The sequence below is a fragment of the Alosa alosa genome, chromosome 1, assembly GCF_017589495.1.
Source record: "Alosa alosa isolate M-15738 ecotype Scorff River chromosome 1, AALO_Geno_1.1, whole genome shotgun sequence".
NCBI classification, from domain to species: Eukaryota; Metazoa; Chordata; class Actinopteri; order Clupeiformes; family Clupeidae; genus Alosa; species Alosa alosa.
The window spans coordinates 43001676-43020575 of record NC_063189.1 but is presented as its reverse complement, the minus strand read 5'-3'; the positions used below and the strand labels follow the sequence as shown (position 1 = coordinate 43020575).

Below are 18900 nucleotides of genomic sequence, written 5' to 3'. Positions count from 1 at the left end.
TTGGCCAAAAACCTGATTTACATTTACATTTTTTACATTTAAGACAACAATTAAGTCTTATTAGACCTCCTCAACCCAGTCGATTAGTCAAGAAATCCATTGGGTGGCAGTGTTGGGAAAGATTGTAGATAGGAGGAGCAGACCCTTCAGATCGCGGCGTGTTCTCGCGGTAGGTTTAGAACTAGCTTGTCGTGGCTACCACGTCAAGTTGAGACTTGTGAGCGTTGGGATCATGGCGGAGCGCAGGAGGCATAAGAAGCGAATTCAGGTATAGCTTTAGCATTTCATATACCAACTCACATGAAATCCATAATGGGTGTTTGTCTTTTTATCAATTAGATGGCCAATCTATGAGATGATGTTGCAAAATCGTGAAATAAATTGTTAGATTATATGCACAGTCTCTTAATACTGAGTACTCACCAGAAAGTAGGCTAGCTAAAAAAAATATTAACTAGCTAGTTAGTTTACCTTGCATCATGCAGGAAGTCATACTCTTACAATGTTGGTGTGGTACTTTGTTGATTGATAACCAAATTGACATTCTTCAGTTGGATATCTTGAAGTCCAAACCAGCTGGATTCCAAACGAATGATCACAGCTTATAACGGGAACTGTACACCCAGCTAAGTTGGCCATCTTGGCTTTAGGATGCAGAGTTCTTAGCATCAAATGCTAACTAGCTGGCTGGCTCGCTCATGTAAATACAAGAGCCCGAGCTAAATAGTTAGTTAAGTTGCCAGCTAGCCCATTATGTATGCCATGAATGGCTAAGGTGATACCTATGTACCCACGTTTAGGTGTTAACAGTATTGCTATTGTGCAGCTAAGGGCGAATGTGATGTGACATGAACACATCAATATTCATTCAAGTATGATGGCAATGTTTAACCAAGCTAATTGCCATGTTGATAATTGATACATGATATTCTGAAACAGTTGTGTAGCGAGATGAGCATTTACTAGAGGTAGAAAGCCAAACAGGCAAGATGTGGTGATCAACCGTTTGATTCGTTTTTATTGACTGCGTGACACTGATCCTTAGTTTTAGTGCTTTTACGCGAATAGACGTCCTAGTGTTTTTCATGCATCGAGTAAGAAACGAATCTGATATCTCGTCGTGGTGACGTCATATCTTCATTTGTTTTGATGGCATTATAATTTCATCTTTTGAAAGTGTTGCGATTGTGCCTTGACTTGATAGAGTATAGTGTGTCACATGTGGTAGACTGTTGCTATCGGCAGAATTCTTGAAGCTTTAGGATACATAATGATAGTTAATCGCCCATCTACTCGAAGCGTTTGTTTACCCTTCCACCTTGCCCATTAGCAGCTAGACACGTTGCCGAAATTATGCAACCACTGACTGCCAGACAACGTTTAATCAGGAAGACTACACCAGAGTGACTGGTACATATGCAGTGTCGTTTAGGTTCATTTAAAGGTATTTGGTATTACTAAATTAACCCGTAGGTTCGTCTAACTATTAACTAAACAACACTATAGAATCAAAGCCATAGTTCCATTTCAGTTTCACATGATCTGATGGACTGTAATTGTCTGAGAACCTAGGTCATTGAAATCCTGACGTCCATTGCTAGTTGTGTGCTTGGGTTTATATGCAGTCTTCACCAGAGTGATAGAGGAGGCCGAAGATGATTCCATGGGCTGGTCGGCTTTGACAGGCACTGTCTGGTATATATATTTCATGTAGACACGATCAGAGAGAGCCGTTTCAGAATTTAGGGGCCAAGATTACATAGAATGACCATAGAGTACATCTACAGAATGTTTAAGTGGGAGAGAGTGGATCTTCACAGAGCTCATTTAGCACAGCTTTTATGCTAATGTGTGCCCTAGCTCCCCCATCCTATAGCATGTAGCTCAATGCCTTCAGATTTGATCTTAAATGATCTTATATTTCTTATCTGTAATCTGTCTTATGTTACGGAAAAGTGTAGATCCTGTGCTTTGGAAGCTGCGTTGTCTAGAGCTTAATACAAGTTGGATGCCTCAAACAAACCAACAAACAAATCAAAGCCAAAACAAATGCCTACAACTAACCTGCCTACTAGTACTTGCCCTAAGTGATGGAAATCTGTAGAAGTGGGTCCATGTGTGTGGATGACAGCTCGCCCATGCCCAGTAAGAGGCCACTTACCCTGTGACTCTCACCTTTCTGATGGCTTACTATCGGTTTTCCAAATCCACACTATCACTGGCCAGCGCTAGTTTGGGTTCTTATCAAGTTCAATCAGTTTTTGTTTATTCCCTTTCTTTCACAGTGGATTTATCACGTATGCTGTATCCAAAGATGATTGTACACTGTACAAGGATACAAGGAAGTTTGTCACATGCATATAGTTACTGGATGTAAGAAATGCAGTGAAATTATGTCTGGTGTCAGCCTATTTGTGCATTTATGGGGGGGGTAAAAAGTGCAGTAGAAGAGGGGTTTAGTAGATTAAGTGGCAAGGGCTGCATAAGAAAGGTGGGGGAGGATTGGGATTGGGGGGGCACCAATGTCATGTCATGCCACCATAAAGAGGGCAGACGATATAAACCTAATCGTGGGCTAAGATACCAGAGCAAAGTCTTTTTTGGTTTATTGTTGAATATAATGACCTGGAAATGTGCAGAGGAAAGGTTGTGAGGCCCCACAAATCTTTGCGCCAGCCAGGTAACAAAAAACAATCAATGTGGCACAAGTCAATAACATCCATCTTTGCATAGCTATGAAGCCTAATGCCACAGTTGTCTTTTCCTAAGTTCTTATGAACTTAGCTTATTATAAGCTTTCCTATGAAGATTATTATTATGTTTCATATTTTTCCTTGAGCTCATGACAAGCTTGTCAAGGGAAAGTGGATGGAAAAAGGTGATCAGACAAAAAATCTAAATGCAGGCCAGGTGTGCTTACAGGTCATTGCGTTACTAAAGCTCCACCTGAAACTCACTGCTTTTGCAACAGTGTATCCTCACCCATTGCTGACTGCTTAAAGATGATACCAATACACAAACATTGATGTAAGATTTTCAGAAATAGCTGTTTTCTCTAGGTCACATTGAGCAGAATGATGAGCAATGAACTACTGATACATATGCTAAAGCTTTGATGTCTTTGTTGAACAATGGTTAGAGCGATGTGAAAATGCGGAAGGCCTATGTGGCCCAACAAAGGAAATAAAGGATTAGTCATAGTTTGTCTTGTCTGTTGACTGATCTGGCAAACCTTACGTCTGTGCAGGAGGTCAGCGAGCCCACCAAGGAGGAGAAGGCTGTGGCAAAGTATTTGCGTTTCAACTGCCCCACCAAATCCACCAACATGATGGGCCACCGAGTGGACTACTTCATTGGTCAGTTCACTTCATTCACTCTTGCCCCAGCTGTTCAAAACACATTTCTCCTTTTTTACCCATCTTTTTTCTCAAACTGCTGTGGCAAACTATGCCATTTCTTGTTGTAACCGTTATGTAACATGAACATCTTGTTTGTTTCCTTCTGTAAGTAAGTGATGGTTTTATGATCAGGTGATGGTTTGAATTTGAATCAGTGCTGTTGGGTACTTGGTGTGACATTACTATCCGTGTTTGACTGTCCGTGTTTGAATTGGCAGCCTCCAAAGCCGTGGACTCTCTTATGGACTCCAAGTGGGCAAAGTCAAAAAAGGGGGAGGAGGCCTTGTTCACCACCAGAGACTCTGTGGTTGACTACTGCAACAGGTTAGTCAGTCAGGCCGTCCCCTGAACTGACCAGAGGACCTGAACTGAGATCACGGGCCCTCTGGGTGTGTGTGAATGTGAATATGAAGTAATCAACCACATTGATGAAGAAACACTGTGACATGGCAAAAGTGCTGCTATCTGACCGTGGACCCTGGTGTGTGGTTTTTCTGAGCAGGCTACTAAAGAAACAGTTCTTTCACCGGGCCCTGAAAGTCATGAAGAAGAAGCCAGAGAAGGACCTGAAGAAAGAGAAGGAGAAAGAGAAGGAGAAAGAGAAGGAGAAGGAGAAGGAGAAGGCCAAAGGGGACAGTGGCAAGGAGGAGGAGAAGAAGGGCAAGAAAGAGAAGAAGAAGGAAGCCGAGGCAGAGTCCAAAAAGGAGAAGAATGTACGTCTTTCTCTCTCTTAATGTTTCCATCACTAATGCATGTAGAACACAGAACGCAGAGACAAGCCTGGAGGTTGGATGTGCAACATTGCAGGTCATGATGCACACATCTACTCTATGGTTACTCTTTCTAACATAAATTTACCTGAGAGTTTAAATGGCCATGGAAGTAGCTCATGAAAGAGTAAACAAACAAAAGACAAAAACAGAAGTAATATTAATCCAGGTGCTTGTTTTGCAAATCATATTGAAGTCCCACAACAGATTTATCAAATTGTGCATTGTAGAGGAGAAGAGCCCTGATCTGTGTGTGTAGCAGTTACTGCTGCCAATGCAGTGCTGATGATAGATGTGCACGGAAGCCTTGATAAGGGCAGCAACTTTCAACCGTGAAGGGAACATCTGAAATTGTTGGTCAAATTTCAGTCTAATATACAATATGGTGGAGCATTGTAAGCGCCATGACCATTGGTCAGTTTGAATCCTGAACCCGCGGTTGCCAGTCTGTGTCATAGGATAAAAGTGTCTACTAAATACCAGTTTACTTTTGCATTCGTACTAGGCTTGCACGATTCGGGGGGAAATATGAGTCAAGATTTTTTAGCCTAGAATTGATATCACGATTTTCTGCCACAATTTTTTTCCCCCTCAAAATATAATATTTAATATCTAATATTTATTGCACTCATGAACCATGACAAAACAAAACAATTTGGCAGTACCAAACATAGATTTTGGCACCTATAGCACATTGTGCATCATCACCACAAGCCTGTAAACATAGAGGCTTCAATGAATAAAGAAAATACTGGCCATTTAAGTACAGTAGGCTACCAAATATACAACACATTGAACTAAATACGGTCCTAATATACAGGCTCTATCTGAACTCCTCTAACATGTCTTTACATAACTAATACATGTCAATCAACATACTGCAGCTACTGCTTCAATCTCTAGAGAAATTGAGCTTGTCAATTTAAGTACAGTATCAAATACAGAATGATTTCTTAGCACACTCTTGAACTGCTTGCCTTTTACAGAATTAACATTCAACTGGCAATTCAGTTCGGTTTGAGTGGTTGGCTGATTCTCGTCAATAGTCCCCAATGTTTTTTGCAGTAGTCTACTCTAGGCCACAGATTGTTTCTTTAAAGTTATTTCTCCACTACTGGTTCATTTATAAATATGGTGCTTTCTCTACGTCTTTTGCCAATTAAGCCACGTAGTTCGGTAGAGAGACTGCATGAAAAGTCCTTGCACACGCGGTGCGGGCTGAAGCGGTTTGAGGGAGAGCAGTGCATGGAGAGAATGCGTGCTCTCTCTATAATGAAAGAGTGCATCTAGGCTCATATATATTTTAAATAACCTGCGTGCTGCTATTAAAAAAATAAGTCAATATATTAGAGATCTTGTGAGTAACGTAGGAATGGACGAGTTATTCAGCCTAACTGTAATTAATTACTGAAATTTGAATTATAATGCGTTACTTCGTTGCCCAATAAAGTAACTAAATTACAGTAGGGCCTAGCGCATAACTTTATAATTCGTTACCCCCATCACTGCTAGTAGGCTACGTGGGTTTTAATCAACATCAATTTTGTTTATTTCCTGTCGCCCTAGTTCGACGACGCTGCAGCCTCCAAGGCTTTAGAACTACCGTACTCGCTCCACTAGTGAAACACGTGACTAAAAGGCGCTTTGTCATTGGCCGAGGGTGAAGCCCCGAACTTTGTGAGAGAAGGGAGAGCATTGCAGCGCTTGGGAGCGCTTTAAAACTCACAGAAAAAGGTAGTAGTGTTTGTGATGCAGTCGGCCCGTAAAATTAAATGAGAATCGAAGTTATATAAAAAAAGAGATCTCTTTTTTTAAAATGATTTATCGTGCAGGCCTAATCCGTACTGCTACTGCATAAATGACCAGACATGCCACTATTGCATAAATGACTGCATCTGTGAGTTTACACAACATGCACTCGATGTAGTACCACATATTGGCACAGATGGGATATGAAGATGTGCAAATCCATGGGCCCAAAGATCAGAATTGGGTTGTGTTAAGCACACAGTGCAAATTTAGTTGAAGTGATTTGCATTGATACCAAAGGTAAATGCCAGGTGGCCCAGGCCTACAGCTTTGGGTGTTACCGCCATAGTACAGTGTAATGGTTGTATCATATAACTTACACTGATACGTCATATTTACACATAACAGTGTGATTGAAACAGTCACTTCAGGGCAGGTGGACAACATGTCAAACCAAACACTACACACGCTCATCAATGTTTTTGTAGGTGCTAAACGAGAAAATAATGCAGCAAAAAAGTCCTCTGTTGGCTGAAAGCTCAGCATTAACAGTGCTCTGAGATCTGCAAAGACCCTCCTTTACATACAACATGCGCAACAGGACATGAGATACAATAACACTATTCAATTGGCTTGTTTTACTCGGTAAACTCGGTTGTTTTACTCTCCATCTAACCAGAGAACCAAAACAGAAAAAAAAAAAATTTAAAATTCATCTTGAGTTTGCTCATCATGTTGTACTTACTTGTTGGACGGCCACAATCACGTGTCCCACAGGATGACAGTCCTGGCTCACCAAAGAAGAAGAAGGACGTGAAGAAGAAGTTCAAACTGGAGCCCCATGAGGACCAGCTGTTTTTAGACGGTAACGAGGTGGGTGCAGCAATGACAATACTATCAGTATCAGTAATAGAAAATCACCTTGGTTTAATTGGTGTGTAATTGGTCTTTTGTGCAGGTGTTCGTGTGGATTTATGATCCAGTGCATTTTAAAACGTTTGCCATGGGACTGATACTTGGTAAGGTGGATTTCCTTGGTTTATATTTTCGCCTATAAATCCATTGTTGGCATGGAGTTGACATGGATTGTCAAGCTGGTACATGCTTTTATTACTAGCAGGCTTGATTATTGTAACGCCCTCTTCACTGGCCTATCAAAAAAAAAATCTTAACAAGCTGCAGTTAATTGAAAATGCAGCAGCACATGTTCTGACCAAGACCAAAAAGAGAGCACACATTTCCCCTTTCTTAAAATCCCTTCACTGGCTCCCTGTCAGTTTTAGAATTGATTTTAAGGTTTTACTTTTGGTTTTTAAAAGCCCTAAATGGACTTGCGCCTGTTTATCTATCTGACTTGCTCTCACCATACCTTCCATCACGGCCACTCAGATCCTCTTCAGAGACTCCGGCCTCCTAGTTATTCCTAGGGTGAGGACCAACACACATGGGGAGGCAGCCTTCGCTCACTATGGTCCTGCCCTGTGGAACAGCCTGCCACTTGCGCTAAGGATGGTCCAATCAGTTGAACTTTTTAAGAAACATCTTAAGACATACCTTTTTAGCCTTGCCTTCTCTTAAATCCCTGACTGTTTTGGAATTTTAGGTCTTGATGTGTCTGTTCTGTATGCATGTGTGTATACATCTCTTCATATTTTATGACTTTTGCACCCACCTTCATTTTTATTTATATTTTTCCACATATTTTATTGCTTTTATTATTCTTTTTGTTTTATCTTATTTCTAAGTGCTGTTGTTAAGCACCTTGTATTGCTGTTTGCACGAAAGGCGCTTTATAAAAAAAACTGAATTAAATTTAATTGAATGGATTGATCTCCATATGGAGAAAGAAACACATGGGCACATGCATACATTCTCAATCCATGTTTGTTAGACTGGATAGTCATGATTGAGTTTCATGTTGTTCATACTGTCTTAATTACTAATTGCTGTCTTAATTCTCTGTCTGTGTGTCTGTATGTGTGGGTATCAGTCATCGCGGTGATCGCTGCCACGTTGTTCCCACTCTGGCCTGCGGAGATGCGAGTGGGTGTGTACTACCTGAGCGTGGCGGCTGGCTGCTTCGTAGCCAGCATTCTCCTCCTCGCTGTTGGTAAGAACCCTGCACCCTTATTTACACAGTCCCCACTCTGCACGGACGGACACACACACACATCCTAGCCCCAGCGTCTGCATCCTTTGACAAGGCATGCATAAAAACTAAAATTTACTGATGTTTGTTATGGTATAGAGTAGTATGGATGAGCACTAATGTTGACTGTTGTTTGTAACAGTACGGTATGTATACGGTAAGCACTAATGTTTACTGTTGTTTGTAACAGTACGGTATGTATAAGCACTAATGTAGATTGACACCCTGAAACTCATGTTCCCCTTCAGCTCGCTGCATTCTATTCCTCCTCATTTGGCTGGTGACAGGAGGCCGCCACCACTTCTGGTTCCTGCCCAACCTGACGGCCGATGTGGGCTTCATTGATTCCTTCCGCCCACTCTACACGCACGAGTACAAGGGCCCACGCGGCAACGGCTCCAAGAAGAGCCTCACTGACAAGGGCGACAGCAAGTCCCTGGAGTCCACCAAGGCGCAGAAGTCGGACAGCGAGGAAAAGTCAGACAGCGAGAAGAGGGACGAGGACGACGAAGATGAGGAGGAGAGCAAGGAGGGCGACGGAGACGGCGGCGGCGAGGGTGCCGATGTAGCGGAGAGCGAGGGTCTACCGACGGAGCGACACTCGGACACAGACAGCGAGCGGCGGGAAGATGAGGGCTCGCAACACAGCAACGGCAACGACTTTGAGATGATCACCCGCGAGGAACTGGAGCAGCACACAGAAGAGGAAGAGGAGGAAGAGGATGAGGCCGAGGGGAAGGACCGAGAGGAGAGCAGTGGGGCCAACCCTGATACCGCTCAAACATAAAATAGATTTAGAAATACAAAATAAAAAACAAATACACACACAAACATTTCGCCTCAAGCAACACGACGCCCACGCACTCCACAAGGACCTGCTAACAGTGCTTCTGTGCTGTCCTGGAGTGGCTCCCATTTCTGTGTCTGTTTTGAGATCTTCCAAATCGAGAGTAACAGAAAACATCGTGGCAAAGAGAGACCAGCTATGACAATGAAAATGTACAAACCGTCTTTTTTTCTGTTATCTAGAATATTTCTCCTATATATAAAGAAAAGCATAAGTATGTAGGTGAGAATCTCGCTTCTCTAAGCTTGAGTCTGTTGAACATGATTTTCAACTCATGGTATAGTAATATATTTACCCCTAATGAATCCATCCTTTAAAAGCATAATTTTGCAACTTTAAGTTTACAAAACAAGGAAATAAGTGAGATCATTTTTCTTGAGAATTCTTTAAGCCTTCACATTGCTCCATAGACTTTGCTGAAGGAGAGTGGTATGTGATTGCAGGGTAAATCTTGATTTCGTATCGCCCCGTTTGAGACCAAGTTTTCTTTGGTTTGAAGCTACTGTGTTAAATGGGATGTCTCACCATGGCATGGTTAGGCTACATGTGTGTTTATCGCTGACTCTGAATCAGTTGTCCTCCTGTTTGTTTTGGACCAAAATCAATGTGTTTCGTCCTTGTTGGGAAAACGGTGGCCGTCACATGAGCAGTGTTTACATTTCTCTCAGAAGAATCTGAATGTTGCATTCAGCACCCAAAATCTGGCTCTTAGTGCCCCTCTGTACGGGGACAGATTGGGCTTGTCCTTGTATGTGCACAATCTTTTTTGTTTGTTTGTTTATTTGTTTATTTTATTTTCCCCTCACGTGAATTCAAAAACATATGGCCTCACCCGCTTGACACGGTACTCCAGCTATGGATCTAGATCGGTGTTGATTTCACAAAGTGATAAAACGTGGAACAACTGTTTTACCGAATGGCAGTGATAACCATTTATCGTCTTGTTCAAGTTACAGATCTTAAGTAGGATACAGGACTACTCCAGTGTATCAAGAAAGGACCTAAGAAAATAGTGGCAAAGACAAGTAATATGGTAGTGTGGGGCTTGATGAGGACACAGTACATTCATAAACGACACTAGTGCCAAACTCTTTTTGTACAATTCATTTTCTTTTGTTTTTATTTGTGAAGACTTTCATATGAGGAGCGACAACTTAGTACTTTTCAACGGTATGTTCAAGATTTCACAACCCCCACTAGACACCGGACATGCAGGTCAGGGACACTCAGAAAGAGTGTGGCAGATCAGTTGGAAGCCTAAGCCAGTTTGATGAACTTAAGTCATGCTTTAGTTGCGGTTTGGTACTCCTGCGAATAGAATGTTGGAATCTCTTGTTAATTTAAAATGGTAATTCAGTGATATTGGGAAACCTATGAAGCTATGGTTCAGTACAGCCTATTAACAAGTGGCTATCCTTATCGGGCTGTGGTCCAATTCTGTCCTAACATAGGTATGCATTCTGTGTACTAGATATTTATTTCACATTAGATGTTCTTTTACTCATAGTGAGGATAATATTTAAATAATTGCAAATATATCGTTTATATAGAAAGTCTATAAATATATCAAGATGTACTCACGCTAACAGTTTGGTCAATGATGAACAACTGCATTGAACATTTTCATTGAACATATACATTTTTAGTGTCCAAGAGTCTACTGTTTTTTCCCCTTCTTTTGATACCATAAAATGGTGTTCTTAATACCATAGAGTGGAGATGCCTTTGCCAGGTAACAGAATGTTACGGTTCATTAGACAAATCAGGGTCAGCTTACTATGTGCTCAGCTGGCATGCTTAACCACGAAGAGGCAGATAAAGTTTACCATTTTTACATGGTCTATTTTCGGTAAATCAGTGTGAAAACATCAATATGTACTTAATATCCAGTTCACATGATGGATTTATTTGGCTTGTCCTTCACACTCATTATCACAGTTCATTACAATGTAAAATGCGAATGTTTAGTTCAAACCTGAATCATGTCATGGATATTCTTTGTAAAATTTCCCCACCACACCCAATGGAAAAATAACATGTATTGTGTAAAGGTCCTAAATGGTGGTAATTTTTCATTAATCTCAATTTTGTTTATAAACCCTCAAAAACTGAGATGTGTGTGAAAATGTGTTGTTTTGACTCCACATCCATCGCCTTGTCTCCCACCCCTATTTCTTGGATACAAGCGAGAACCTGTACAGGAACGATGTAGGAAACGCTGCACATCTGATTGATCTAAGCAGATTTCTCTCTCTCATTACTCGAGGCAGTTCCAGTTTTCCTTTGTTTCTGTTGTTTGTCATCTTTCTTTGTTTGAGAGCAAGCTGCCACTGTGCCCGGGCCGGTGTCATTTGTAGAAAACTACTTCATGAGAACTCTCATGTTGCACAGTATCAAGTCTGTTGTGTTCTGTAGTATTGCTGTTTGCTGCTTCTCATCCAGCATTTTTTCATGAAGAAATGGAAACAGCCCCTTTCACCTTTTTTTTTATTTTTTTTAAATGGTCAAAATGTCTTCAACTGCTTAGTTGTCCATATTTGGATTAATATCATTGAAGACTGTCTCTTGTGATATTTTGAGTATAATTTAAGTGATGTCTGTCTTGAGGTATATCTGTATCCTTTCATTGCAATAAAATATAGAGAGCAGACTGACTGCTTCAGTGTTGCTGTATTCATGATGCGGGTTGTGCTGTTAGCTAACTGTTAGTTAATGCTTAAAAGTTGCATTTAAGTAATAATGTTCTTTCTGATAACAAGGTGAAAAATTATTTACCAACATTACCCTACATTCTATACAGAAAAGTTAAAAAAATAACCGGTAGATCTTCAGAGTGAGATAATCCTCATAATTATTTATCTTAAATACAGATGCGCTTTTCATTTTTCAAACCTAATTCATGTAAGCACTTCTAAAACATGCAGCCTATATTCATATCCTCACTATACACCAACTGCTAGTGACCAAGTCAGACAGGCCAAAGAAACTTGTGGAAAAGTAGTTATTCTTTCATTTAAATTTTTATTTGCAGTAAAAGTGTGAAGTCTACTGGTGGTAATTAGTACAAATATAAACCTTTCTCGTCCCATGTAATGAAGAAGGAAGGAAATTCTGACAAGTACTTTTTTTTGTTTTAAAGTGAGTTAAACAATCTCTCTTTAATTAATAATCGATATCCCATTAGATGCACTGTGTAATAAATATAATAAACATAATTCATATTTCATGTTTAGCCTCTAGTATTTCTTGAATGCACAAATAATTCATAAACTTGTAATTAGCCATGTTATAGCTATAAACATAAGAAAATCAATTACATCATTCTGTCCTCCGGATGTTAAATCTAAGAACCTAGTCTGCATCTCCGTCACCAGCGTAAGAAATGAAAAACTAAAACAACTTCAGCAGCATACCAGCCATAAAAACAGGAGCACAAAGGCCCCCTCCAGTCAAAAGAACAGAGGTAAGCCTTTTTATTAGTTAAATGAGTTAGTCATGCCGCACAAAGCCCAACAGGTTTTGATGTTTTGGAATGTATGAATTAGGCTAGAGCTGTCGCAAGAGGCAGTCTAGAGAATGATTACATGTGTAAACCAAAAGGACAGAGCAATGTAAGCATAGCAGCTTTGCACATGTAATGACAATGAAAAGAAGACAAAATAACATTGCAGAGTACTGACAGCACTGAACATGCCCCGACGTATGTATCAATACAGAGCTACACAGCATGTAACTACTCACTTCCATGACTGCCCACTCAGCCTAGAAAAGAGATACAGAAACAATCCCCAAACAAACAAACAAGAAGACAGACCAACAAACAGACAAACCGAGAGGGGAGGGTTGGAGCACTGTCAGTTCTCTGTGTCTGAGGAGTCAGAGGCCTCGGACAGACGTGTCTGCTTCTTACGCACGTTCCAGTGGAGACATTGAGCCAGGCTGTCAAACCAGTCGTACACCAAGTCGTGACAACAGATGGAGGGCACCGGGTAGCAGGAGGTGGTGATCTTAATGCTGAAAGAGAGAGGGGGGGATATTTTAATTATTATAATAATCGTTTTTAAATCTTATCACAACACCTATAATAATGTAATGACATTTGTACAGTCATTAGTTAATCCATTTTGTTTTCCAAAAGGTATACAAAATAGCTATGTGGAGAATGGAGTTTTCAGAAGTGGCAGCCTGGCGGAGCAGGCCAGGGTGGATCTATGTAGGTATGAATATAGCTGTGTGTTAGAGGGACTGAGAGAGAGTTAGATAGAGTGGTGCTCACCTGTCCCCATGCTTGATCTCCTGTCTCTTCCTGCCATCGAATGACACCCAGGCTGTGTTTCGTGCATCCGGGGACAGCATAATCTGCACAGACAAAACAGACCACATTACACAAGTGGCAATGCCGTAACCTTCACAACACAGACAAAACACAGCAGTAACCAGAGGTGTCTGATGTTCGTCATTCGTATCACTTTAGGCTCACTAGCCATGTGCATCAACAGCAGATACAGTGGCATGACTTCCACAATTCTTTGATTTTGAACGTCACCTAGTTCGTTGGTCAGATTGGTGAATGGCTATCCAATTGCGTACAGAGTCATTTGAACTATGCCCCTTGATCACGCCTCTTGTGCAGTAAAAAATACATAGCGGACTCCCCAGATCGATGTTCAATCTTAAAAGATTGAGCTTAGTCTGGTGAAACCCAGACTAGTTATGATCTAATATTGATATGTATTAGAACCTATCTTCCCACGACCCTCCCCCCCCTCTCTCCCTCTTCCCCCGACCACCATCCCCCTGGCGCTCGCTCACCATGAGCTCCACCCCGGCAGGCACCACGATGGGCCTGAAAGAGAGCGAGTGGGGGCAGATGGGCGTGACCATGATGGCCGGCACGTTGGGGTGGATCATGGAGGCTCCTGCGGCTGCAGCGTAAGCTGTGCTGCCCGTCGGCGTGGACACAATGACTCCTGTGGGACAACATGGATCTTAATAGTACAGCAAACCAATTGGTATTGTAATAGGCATGCAGAATAAACTATGGCGAGCCAAACAAATCAAAAGCCTGGCCAACACAGACACCACCCATTCAGCTGCACTTCGCGCTATTGAGTCAAGCTGCGCTAACCTAAGACCATCGTGCGCTGTCCAATGTTACAACTGCGCTATCGAGTTGGCCAACACAGACACCGCCTAGTCAAGTTGCGCTAACCAGAGACCATCGCGCGCTGTCCAACAACTGCGCTATCGAGTTGGCCAACACAGACACCGCCTAGTCAAGTCGCGCTATAACTATCTCGCGCTGCCTAAAATATCAATAACAGGATTGCAATGTTTTCAATGTGTGTAGAAAGTCACATGCTATTCCCATCAAACTGATCACGACTCAGATACTTATTTGAACATGGGATTATTGGGAGATTACTGAAATGATACGGTATTATTATCAATGAAAACAACTCATAATGAATTCACACAGTTTTTAAGTAATAACATACATAGGAATTTCATATTACCCTTCCACTTCTCAGTCCTGTTTACCAAATTAATTTAGCCTAAAACTGATTAGTTCCAGTCTTTGAAGTTATGAAGTCTAGGCGTTGCTTGGCAACCACTCTGATAGAGGAAATATTTCTTGGTGAAACAATGAATGATTATCTATGAATAAACCATTCAATTTGTCGTTATTGTAACTTTATTTCTTATGACATTTTACTATATGTGTATAGTAACTGTTTTAGAAAAGATTTTGTAATCTTTTTTTATTAATTCATTTCAAACGTTCCAATATGGATAGCCCCGCGCAGCCCAGTTGGATCTCTCGCTATGTTGAAACATTCCAATGTGGATAGCGCCGCCCAAACGTTCCAATGTGGATAGCGGCGCGCCACCCAGTTGGATCTCTCGCTATGTTCAGCTAGATGGGTGGTGTCCTGTTTTGCATAAACTTAGTTTGAACGGATAGCGCCGCGCTGCCCAATTGGGTCGCTAGCTCCGTCCAGCTGGATGGGTGGTGTCCTTTTTTGCTGAAGCTTTTGAATTGTTTGGCCTCCCATAATAAACAAGACACTTTTTCAAAAGGTGCAATGTGTGGTTTTCTCTTGTACATTTTTAAATGTATTTCTGAAGTCACAATTAGGCTGTGCACAATGGTCAGGGTGATTTTTATTATTATTTTTTACCAAAAAACTGCATATTTACACCACTAAAAAACAAATTCAAGAGGACTTCTTGATTTCCAAACAGAGCTGTACTAGGGTAAAGGTACTAGGTAAGTATTGGTAAGTAGTTTTGAAGATTTGCTTTATCTTTTTGCCATGCTGTTTTACAAGATTGACTTGTATCCAGTTTCTGCTGTCATTGCACACAAAGAGGCATGAAGAGGCATGCTGGCCTGAGGGTCACCCTACATGTGTGGAAGACTACACGTGTGAGAACCACTTCAGCCAAGATGAAGACACTTCTTTGGGCAGGGGACAGTGTTGATCAGTGCAACGTACTGTAATAAGCACAATCTAACCCTGCATGTGGACAGGGGGCGTGCAAATGATCGCAGAGTAAATGTTGATCCCACCTCCACCTGGCACCAGGTAAGCATCACAGACTTACCATCTCCCTGCACGGAAGTGATGAGACGGCCGTCAAGATACAGGTCCACGTTGGACAGGTAGGACGAGGGACCTCTGTCCACTACCACCTCATTCAGCACCTGCACAAACAGAAGCACGCTACTCAACACATAGGTCACACAAACCAGGGGCCACAGAACACCAAGTCCTCTATACAGATTGCATACTACAGTCGGACTACATGGGGAAAATGTCGTTCAGAGAGAAAATGAAAGCAGTCAGATCGAAACGACAGCAAACTGGGCACGAGTGTACTTCAGCCTCCTGCCCCCCACACAAACAGAACTGGGTTAATTTGTAACAGGAGCGATCCCAAGGCATCTGAGGCTTCTTCCATCAAAGGGTTTCAGCGGTCAGCTTTCCATATTGCTAAACAAACCTGCGAATTCCGACCATCTGTTGTGTCAATAACACATGCTCACTCTTCTTTTATGACAGTCTCCATGGAGATGGAACAAGGGGAGAAAAACAAGATGTCTGTCGCAGAGAAACCGAATATAGTTTCTTGAGAGGTACGTCAAATGCACAATGTGAACCCTGTGTGTTCGTTGTTGATCTTTATGTGCACAGCATGCAAATTCGAATGCAAAACAGCTCTGGGTACACAACTACCTGGCCTGCTTCCACAGCCCTTCCAGTCAACCATGATGACACTACTGTCCATTCTTAGAATTCTAGCTACGTCTACACACCATCAATCCTCATGCCTGCAGTAATATTGGTTGTCATTCTCCTTCTTCCAGTTGTTCCTGTTTATGCTTGTCTCTGACAATGTGTGTGTTATACATGTGCTACATGACTGTGTATGGATGTTATTGTACATTATGCCTGTTGTTTGCATGTGCGTGCGTGCAGTAAGTGCGTGCAGACCTGCAGCTGTTGCGTGACTTTGCCGGCTTCACTGCTGCCGTGGCTGTGAGGCTCCAGACCGTTCTCCTCAGGGCCTCCACTCTGCCCACTCCGCTCCGGCGCGTCCTTCACCACCTTCACCTTCAGACGGCTGCGAAGGATGATGGCCGCGTTTCCTGGTCCACGTGCACACACACACAAACACATATGCACCGTCAGGAAATCTGGCCATCCACTAAACATTTCACTTGTTTATCTTTCATTTATTAACAAAAACATAATTCAACAGCTCTACTGTAGCCAAAATAGCACTTGTCCCTTCCTTGAATAAACTGACATATATTATGTTAAGTTAGCACACACAGGACAATATTCTGGCACCAAGGAAGGTTTTCTCCACCCTATGCCATTGAATTAGTAGGTAAAAACTAAAAACTACAGGGTAGGAGTCACTAAGAGGTGAGCACCAGTAGAGGGTGCTAGAGTGACATGACCCTTCAATTTGTGAAAGTAAAGGGAGCACAGACTCTTTTATTTACTTTTTGAACTCAAAGACTTCTTCCTTTCAGCGAGGGAAGGGATCACCAGAGCATACAGAGTTGGGTTTTGGTTGTATTTTATTGTGGTGCACAGCATGGACTCTGATGAAGATGGTAGACGCCAATCGAAATATTAGTCTGTTGTGCACCACACTACATACTCTGTGTGTTCCGGTGATCCTTCTCCCTCTCTATACGATTGATCCGTTCCCATGAAGCACCAGAGTGGAATTCAGAAGTGCGGAGGAACCACCTTTTTTGACTTGCTACTTTTTCCTTAAACTGACTCCTGCTCCCTCTTCCTACACCCTTCATTCTTTTCATCTCTTGATGTCATGAAAGGGATAGTACCAGAGTTCCCACTGTAAGTCAAATGTGAACCAACCAAAGATTTCAGAGCAGCCATGTAGCGTTCAAGACAAAAATGACTTGCTACTGTATGTCTGGAATAGACTTTCCAAAATTCCATGATATTCCAGAAATTCCATGAGCCGTGGGAACCCTGTAGTACACCGATTTAAGACCTTAACAGTTTTTTTTACTCATTTACAGTCAAACTAAGCCCATGATTATGTCCCCACCAACTTGGAGCATTTTAAAGAAATTCAGTGGTAACTAGGGCAAAAAAATAACTGCTATCAGCGGTAAGATCAGTTGTGTGTTGTTGCAATTAAGATGGCCTGTGGAATATCTGTAGCCTACAGGCGGAAAAGGGTTGTGAAAAGGAATTACTCTGAGGATTACTCGGAACCGTATGACATTAGGCACACTGAAAATGTTATCCGCGCATGACCATCTGACTCCTCATGAGATCAGTAGCACTAGCTGGCCACCGATGACACCCTTTTGCTGTCCTGTGCGGGAAAGCTCACCTTCAAAAACTTTGGCCACTTCTGTCCTGTAAGACTCAAACTTGAAGGGCGTGAGGAAACCCAATGAGCCCAGGTGGAAAGCCATTACGGGAGGAACACTTCCCTTTAAGGAGAAACACACCATCAACACCCAATCAAAACCCACAAGCCACACTTCCTTGTTATGGTCATGCATTGCAAAGAGAGGATATTTTGAAACTCTACTTCCTCAATAGTTTTAGTACTGTCTTTTAACCCTTTCCTTGCACATTTCTCTAGATAGGCTTTGGAGTTTAATACAAAAAATGCCATGAACTACAGAGAGAGAGTAGATTAGAGTTATGGTTGTCGTACCTGGAATAGGGAGGATGCGTAGAGGAGGGTTCCATCTCCACCCAGACAGATGATGAGGTCGATACAATGGGATATGTCATCAAAGCCTACCAAGAAAAAAATACAGGAACCTCAGGATCAAGATGTACAGAAATAATTTATGGTACATTTCTAGGAAATCAATATATTCCATATCCTTATGCTCAAGAGAGACTGTGACTACTAAAAAGATAATGGTCACTGAAACCAGGACATGGTTAACATGGTAATATACGGTAATTACCATTTAAAAGAAGACTTAAACACAGTTTTGATGGGTGTGGATACTGTGATGGAGAAAACACGTGTAATTTACAAGTACATTGTTACTTTCGCAACTTTTTCACAAATAAGATTTGAACTCCTGCCACCACACCTTGGCAAACATAAACAATGATTTAGCATGAACTGGAAATTAGGTGCAGCCTAGAAACTGCAGATACCACACCTTCTCTGAAAGTGCAGAGTTTTTTACAAATAGAAGAGAAGGCTTCATCGTTTGTGAGAGTGACATCATCCGCGACTTTCTTCTCAACAAACACCATCAACTTCTTTTCCTGAAAGACAGACCAATAAAGGAAAAACACACCCCATGAAAAGATGTGAACACATCAAAACCTTTGTTTGTTCTAACTCTATTGTAATGTGTACTGCCAAGAACTCAGCATGCCATTATGTCCTGACAATAGAGCATAATTGATAACGTGGTGCAGAGAGCTACAAGGTACCAGGAAGTTAAACTCACTG

At 41.8% G+C, this 18900-nt stretch overlaps 2 protein-coding genes across 4 annotated transcripts in view; one reads left to right on the top strand and one right to left on the bottom strand.

Annotated features, from left to right (window-relative positions):
• The first annotated feature begins 169 nt into the window (after positions 1-169).
• Positions 170-11563, top strand: sec62 (SEC62 homolog, preprotein translocation factor). Its single transcript, XM_048240231.1, has 8 exons — positions 170-268; positions 3248-3356; positions 3617-3722; positions 3901-4111; positions 6695-6790; positions 6876-6936; positions 7908-8027; positions 8315-11563. The coding sequence occupies exons 1-8, from the start codon at positions 233-235 to the stop codon at positions 8851-8853; spliced, it is 1278 nt and encodes a 425-aa protein (XP_048096188.1). The 5' UTR covers positions 170-232; the 3' UTR covers positions 8854-11563.
• A 351-nt stretch (positions 11564-11914) lies between these two features.
• The window catches only part of nadkb (NAD kinase b), a 37277-nt gene continuing 30291 nt past the window's right edge, over positions 11915-18900 (bottom strand). For all 3 annotated transcript variants that reach the window (XM_048240210.1, XM_048240202.1, XM_048240218.1), the window contains 8 exons: positions 18602-18710; positions 18136-18221; positions 17803-17905; positions 16413-16567; positions 15523-15622; positions 13726-13883; positions 13190-13272; positions 11915-12927 (listed from right to left, as the gene is read on the bottom strand). In XM_048240210.1, coding sequence (XP_048096167.1) covers positions 12768-12927; positions 13190-13272; positions 13726-13883; positions 15523-15622; positions 16413-16567; positions 17803-17905; positions 18136-18221; positions 18602-18710 — 954 coding nt within the window. In that variant the 3' untranslated portion in view covers positions 11915-12767. The remainder of the gene's footprint in view (positions 12928-13189; positions 13273-13725; positions 13884-15522; positions 15623-16412; positions 16568-17802; positions 17906-18135; positions 18222-18601; positions 18711-18900) is intronic.